The following is a 7,221-nucleotide window of genomic DNA, read 5'->3' on the forward strand; positions in this document are numbered from 1 at the left end:
CCCCTCAGCGCTTGCATAGAGCATTCACACTTCCTTTTGTTAAACATATATATTTTTTTTTTATTTTGAGCGTGACACTTCTCCACTAGATAGCAAGGAAAAGTGATAACAATTACACATTACACAAAAGTACTGTACCATTGCCTTTATCTTGAAGGTTTCGGAAGCCTCTACAGTTAATAAGTTAAATAAAGGGCTTGAGTACATAAATATTTGTCTAGGAACCCTACCGTATCTACAACACAGTAAGAATCTACAGGAGGACAAACTTTTACCATACCACGCTGAGTGCAATTGCGTTATAACATTTCAAATATACAAAGCTCTGTTCTTTTTTTTTTTTTTTTAATAACAATGGTATGTACAGAATCAATAATCACAGTTTGGTGACTTCAACAGTCCATATTCTAGCAGAGTATTTCCCTTTGGTTTGATATAAAAACCTTGGTTGGTGTATGATAAAGAAGAGAACAAGAACAAGACGCCCCTTTCCGTTAAGTGCACTGTTAGCTATCTTACAGATTCGCGTTCGCTTCCCTGGCCCTGGCTTCACACCGGGGCCCACGCTGGGGGGATCAACTTAGAGCGCCAAAATGCTATTTAAGAAAAAAAAAAAAAGCTAAGTGGGGTGTCAGGAAGAAGAGAGGTTGGGTTTCTTAATTTTTTAACTTCAATACCAGGCGTCTTGGAGAGAAAACCTCCCCGATATTTTCAGTAAAGTAAGAGCGAGAGAGAGTGGATGTTCAGAGTCGGAGCGAGGTTGGCAGGGGCAGGGGCAGGGGCAGGGGCGGGTGGACAGCCAGCCGAGGAGGTGCCACGTCCGGTAGCGCCAGGGGCTGCCTTGCCCGCATCCGGGCTGCTGCGAAGGCGGCTGCGCTCTCTCAGTGCCGTCTCGGGAGTGTGCTGGTCCTCTGTTTCCATTTGGTCTTGAGTGGTGCTGAGTGAGGTGACCTTTCGGGGTGCCCCCGGGGCGCGAGGGTGGAGGGCAGCCTTTAGCACACCTCCTTGCCCGTGCTGGTGCCCGGCAGGATGTTGAGCTGCGTGAGCTGCGCGGCGTGCTCCTTGGCCTTGAGCCTCAGCGCCGCTATGCTAGAGGCGCGTCTGTCTGCGGCCGCGGTGGCCGGGTCGGCCAGCGCGCCCGACGCCACCGCGCCCTCCACGGCCGGCGTGGGCTGTCTCAGGAGCGCGGCCGCGGTCGACGCGCTGGTCAGGGGGGCCATGGTGGAAAAGAGCCTGCAGGGAGAGCAAACAGCGCGGTCACGGCCTCGGGAGCTGAGCGCGGCGCCGGGGACGGCGTTTCCCGCCGCCTCTCACCAGGGGAGCGGAGGGCCACAGAAGGACGCAGACGGGCGCCGCCGCAGAAGCCCGGAGTCGCAGGGCTAGGGTGGGCCACGGGCTGGGGAGCATGGGCGCTAGGCTGGGGTGCTCTGAGAGGCCTTTACTAGAGCAGGGAACCGACGGAGGGAAAAAAACCAAACAAAAAAAGGCCATGGGGCCAGAGAGCCTGAAGGGAGCAGAGCCGGGGCGGAGGCAGGTCCTGCGACCCAAACCCCCACGGCCCAGTTGCTTGCATTCTGTGGTATCGCCTAAGAAAGGGTTGTATTCCCAGACCGGGAGCTCCACTTGCCAGAAGAGAGAAGAGAGACAAAGAGAAAAAGAAGAGGAGAGATGGAGGAGTAAAAAAGAGAAAGAAGCGAGAAGGTCGCATTAAAGCTGAGCAAGACCTAGGCTGCAGACCTTGTACTCTTCCTAGGGCGCCTTCTCGGCCGGGGACTCCTTTTGCCCTGGGAGGGCTGGCCTTCTTAGAGGTCGGCCTTCCCGCCGACAAGGCCGCCCTCCCGCGCCAGACTGAGCTGCCCGTGCCCAGCCAATGACCGCGAGGTGGGGGTGTGGGGCGCCCGCCTGTTGATTTCCGCTCGGTAGGCCGCTCGGACCCGCCCGCCGCCCCGCGTCCGGGTGCAACGACACCCCTTCCCCATCGCCCTCCCTGTGTCCTGCAGCCTCTCGCCCCAGAGAGCCCCCCGAACCCGTGACCCCCGCGGGCGGTGCACGGCGACGCCCAAGCCCGGGACCCTAGTCCGTGCCACCGCCTCCAGTCGGCGCCGGGATTGCTTCTCGCGGCGCCTCCCTCCACCTCCCTCGCACGGCACAGCGGTCCTGCAGCCGAGACCAGAGCCGTCCCCGGCCACCCCACCCCAACTACCCCCCCAACCCTACCTGCCCCCCCGCCCCCCTCCCCACCTCCGCCCCACGCCCATGGTCTTGGTTCTGGGCTCCTGCAGGGCTAATTCTCAGTTTCCGTCATTAGAAATGAGCCCACCAGGATTAGAGGAGAGCCTCCCGCTTCTCCCAGGCCACCTTCTACCCCTCATGCCACCCCCACCGCACTCCTCTTCCAGCCTCTCCAAATCTCTCAGGTGCTCCAGCCGGGGTCTGCCGGCTTTTATGAACCACTTGTCAGAAGGGAAAGGTAGGGGACGCGAGGTACACAGGACTTAAAATTGTTTGCTCAGAAAAAATAATAGAGTGTGTCCTGGAGGGGGCGTAAGATGCTCTGGTTCCACTAGGTAAACTGAGTCACTACACACTTCGGTGCACTTGCTGTTTATTTTATCGGTTTGTTACGTGAAACTACTTCTCCTTCGTGTCTTTTTTAAAAAAATTTTCTCTAAGATGATTTTTTGTTAAGTGGCTGCGCCGTTGGATGAATCTATTATTTCTTTGTTCTCCCAAAGAGAGATCATTGAAGCTGCATTCAGTTTTATTTTCACTGCACTTTCCAACTTAATACATCCCTCCTTTGTTTCTTTGTCTGTGTGATTATACAGACTTTTTATTTCATCATTCGATGTTCATTTAAAGAAAGGGAATTATAATATACGATGAACGGTTTCTTTTATTTCGTTGTCTTGTGCCGCAGTGAGGGTCGGGGCTTGCACATGTGGGGGATGGCTGGCAGCGGGTCACTTGAGTGACAGGGAAGTTAGAGTCTGGGGAAGAAAAAAGAGTTCTTTGCACCCAGAGGGCCCCTGGCTCCAGGATTCCTGTAGAAGCCAGGGCTGTGTTGCTCTGCCAGGCCCTGAAGCATGGGGAAGGGTTTTGGCAAAATGTGAAGAGTCATCCCAGCTCTGTAGCCTACACGTGTACACGTTTACACACACACCACCTATGGCCTGAGCTGGTGCTTCCTTCAAATGGTACTTTCACAGCTTCCACTGGACACTCCCAGTTGTCATGGTTGTTGTTACTGCCACCGCCCTCCCCTATGCCACTCGGCCCCAAGTCATTCCCTTCAAGATCCACATTGAGGCAAAATTAGAGAGTATTTTCTTTGACTAAATCTCTAAGAGTTGGCCAAAGAGCAAAGATGTGGTGTAGCCACTACCTGTCTCCTGTCTCCGGCTCCTCCCTGACCCCAGGCTCTCTGTGTGTATTAGAGAGACAGACAGACAGACGCCCGAGGCCGCGCGTTACCTGCCGAACGCAGGGCTGATGAAGGCCGGGTGTCGGAACACAGCGGCTCCGAGGAAAGTGCTCAGGCCCAGCGGCGCCCCGCTGGGCGGCAGGCTGGCCGAGCCAGGAGGCGGAGGTAGGCTCGGGAAGGCGGCGGCGGCGGCGGCAGCGGCGGCCGTCCAGGCCGAGTCGAGCGCAGGGTGGTGCGGGGGGAAGGGGCTGGCGTCCAGGTAGGGGCTCAGAGGGTGGGTGGCCGACAGCGGCCCGGGGAAGGGCAGCCCCGGAGGATGGGTCTGAGCGCCCGCCTTCTCCCGCTTGCGCCACTTCGCCCGACGGTTCTGGAACCAAACCTGCAAGGCGGAGAGAGCCGGGGTCGGCGGGGCTCCGGACGCGCGCCCCCTCCCCATCCCCCCCCCCCCCCCCCCCCACCGCTGGGAACCTTTCCTCCTTTCCGCTGAGGCCGGCGCCCACTCGCTCCTCTCTGGCCTCGGGTGATTCAAAGACACCTCTAGGGCCAAACAAGAGGCGAAAAGGAGCCCAAACTTAAGGCCAGCAGGAAATACAGGACAAGCAAACCCTTTCCAGTGCGTATTTCAAATAGCCTCGTTCCTTTCCCAGTTGGAAGAAAATGGTCCCGTGTGTTTAGAGATGGGGACACCGAGGTTTAAACGTCTCCGCTGCCATTTGCTTGCTGTGCGTCTTTAGGCACGTCACTTAAACCTCTCTCAACCTTGGTTTTCTAATCTGTAAAATGGTGATGATAAAACTTCACTCATAAGGCTGTTATGTGCGACGAGTAGCACAAAGCATGTGAAAGCTCGGTTGGATAGGGACTCTTGGCTATGGGCAGCCACCCGGAGGTGAGTAGGTATCAGCCTGTCGCTGCCCATCAGCTATTCTCGCGGATTTCAGGTTTGCCCAAGAGCTGGCAAAATCTCTGCTGTGTTGAAGAGGGGACCTCAGGAAGGCTGTTCATTTATTCTTTCCAGAAATATTTACTGAACACCTAAGAGCACTAAGCTGGATTCTGAGGCTTGGGGGAAGCTGGGAGGGAGGGAAGGAACACCCAAGCAAACGAGCCTGCATTGTGGGGGCTAGTCCTCCGTGAAAGGGAAGACAGGGTAGGCGGCCTGCTATGGGCAGGGGCCCCGTGTAGGGCCCGGCTCCACCCAGGAAGGCACTGACTGCGGGGACCAGGTATGCAGCAACCTGGACAAATCGAAATGAGAGTGTAGGATAGCTGTAGACGTTACACGTCTTCAGAGCTAACAGGTCTTTCTTTCTTTGCAGGATGTGGTTTAAATAGGCTATTTAAATAAGATAGTTCTAGGTTTGGGGGAGAATTTTAGTACAAGGTATCTTCCTAATTGTTAATAGAAAGCAGTTTTAGTAGAGACCTTTACCTGAAATGTGGCAGCTACCATAGTCTAAAAATAACTCCCAGGCGCATGAAATTATTTTTACGTGACCTGTTCGTCACACCCACAGCTAAGAAGATATGCTCCTTCTCCCCTGAAGGCATTAATATTTTTAGGTTGGGGTTTATGCCTGCACACAAGTCTAAAAATTAAGAATGAACTCTGGGGCTATACAGAGTTATATTAAAAACATAATGTAAATGATCCTGGAGGAATTTGTTTGGGTTTGTTTTTTTTTTTTTGTTTTGTTTTTGTTTTAAAGACATCCACGCCTTTCATATAGACACACTGGAGGCTGTCTTACTAGCACTAGTATCTAAGCTTGGCTTGACTTCTAGACAGCCACATATGGCAAGAAAAATCGAGAATCCAAATCGTTTGATTATTTAAAATCCTGCTGCGCAGGAGCCCATCCATAACATTCCACAGCCCTGGAATAATCTATTTGTGAATTGGAGAAACACTCTAGTGTGGAAATTCAGAGGCTTGAAAAAGTAAGACTAGATGGGACCAGGCTGGGTGGGCAGCTTTTGTGTATCCAAATCTGTCTAGACGAGAATATCCGCCACTCTTCGATGGCAGTGAAAGGAGTAAAGGAGGGGAGGGGGGCAGGGGAGGCAGAATGCCCTCAAAGAACGTGGAAACCTTTTACAGACAGAGCATCTCTCCCGGCTCCACTGCAATTATCAAGATGTCCCCCTGCAATTCCTCATTATTGAATTAATACCTCTGAGGCCCCCCAAAGGTAAACGAAAGGACTCTAATAATTCATATTCACTTAATTACATCTTCTCCAGTGAATAGGGAGAGAGGAGAAGGGGAGGGGGCGCTCTCTTTCTTTTTAAAAGTTATTTAACTTTCCCACGACTCGCTCCCCTGAGCTGAAAACACGGAGTTGCTGTCACATCTCTGTTTGACAATGGAGAAATGTGTCAACAGAAGGGAGGGGACAGGCCTCATCATTAGCCCTCTAATGCAAGAAGCTGTTGTGTATTAAATGAGCCATATGGAATTTATTGTGCTTTATCAGCGCTTGATTTTGACTGTAAAGTGATTCACTCAGCTCCTAACCCAGGGACATCTGTTTTCTGTTGGCCGTCGGGGCTGCCCAGTGTTGATCGTCTCTCTGGTTATGAGGCCTGGGTTCGGAAATGCACTCTGGTATGGGGCTGCAAACACCTTTAATAGCATTGCACTCACTCCCTATTAGATCAATGTGGGCTCATTGCTATAAAAAATGGGAAATCAAATAGCATTAGCCAGCTCCTTGTGCGGGCGGAGGGGAAATCAAACAGCATTTTGCCTTCAAATGGCCCTGTTTGTTCTAGCACTAAGTGGGCTTTTATGAAGCCCGATTGGAGACTTAATCGCAGCCAAATACCTGCTTGGAGCTGAGCGGATTTGTCTAACAACCAAATCCATGCTCCATCCCATTATTTCAATCAGGAGAAGTCACTCCTCCGATTGTTTCCTACAGGGGCTGTGGAACCAGGGGGCTCCTGACTGCATTTCAGGGGCCCTGAAACCCCTCTTCTGATCCCGGACTCCTCCCTCAAGGCTCCCAAACCCAGAAACCTTCCCCTCCAACCTCCCAGGTCTCCATATTTTAATCTTTTGGGGCATGTGTGTTTGGATCTGCTTTTCTGATTCTGCTCCTCCTCATTTTACAAAGGGGGTCTCAACCCACACCAGTTCATCACCTCCCCTCTCTCCCACTCTCCCCCCACCCCTGCCTCCCCGCTCCCTGCAGCGCAGCTCACCTGGACTCGGGCCTCAGTCAAATCCAGCCTCATGGCCAATTCCTCCCTGTAAGAAAGTAACACACAGACAGGAGGTCACAGCAGGCTCCAGCAAACCTTCCCAGCCACCTTCCCCTTTCTGGCAGGCTTCCTCCATCAGGGCCTCTCCTGGCTGCCTGCCTGCCCTCACCCCCAAACATATGGGCATCGTGATCCCTTCACCACTCAAGTGCCTACTATTTGATTGAAAACATAAAAACACATGACCCGTTGCTTGATGTACGATGTTGTAGTGTATCATCCTATATTCAAGAGTGACAAGCGTGGCTTCTTGAGTCTCTAAGTCGAACTGGGCACTCGGATTCGCCCCCACTCTCCCTTAAGCCAGAGTTAGACAAGAAACACACAGGCACACAACGCTCATACCCTGTTTTGTCCTCATATTACATGCGAGAAGAACTCAGCACTCAACCACAAATTTTTTTTCGTGCCCTTGGTTTCTTTCTGCCTTAAAACATTTTTTTTCTGCCCCCTCTTTTTTTTTCTGCCCCCTCTTATCGCTCGCGGCCGCTGTTTCCGGGTCTCCGCGGTGCGCTGCGTCGGTCGCTCTC

At 52.9% G+C, this 7,221-nt stretch overlaps 1 protein-coding gene across 1 annotated transcript in view; it reads right to left on the reverse strand.

Moving 5' to 3' along the window:
• Nucleotides 1–34: 34 nt before the first annotated feature.
• Nucleotides 35–7,221, reverse strand: part of ARX (aristaless related homeobox) — a gene marked incomplete at its 5' end in the record, with an annotated part of 9,825 nt that continues 2,638 nt past the window's right edge. The window contains 3 exons of the mRNA XM_040466561.1: nt 35–1,233; nt 3,475–3,803; nt 6,632–6,677. Coding sequence (XP_040322495.1) covers nt 993–1,233; nt 3,475–3,803; nt 6,632–6,677 — 616 coding nt within the window. The remainder of the gene's footprint in view (nt 1,234–3,474; nt 3,804–6,631; nt 6,678–7,221) is intronic.

This window comes from Herpailurus yagouaroundi, unplaced genomic scaffold (assembly GCF_014898765.1).
Source record: "Herpailurus yagouaroundi ecotype Mexico unplaced genomic scaffold, PumYag 63209, whole genome shotgun sequence".
In the NCBI taxonomy this organism is placed as follows: Eukaryota; Metazoa; Chordata; class Mammalia; order Carnivora; family Felidae; genus Herpailurus; species Herpailurus yagouaroundi.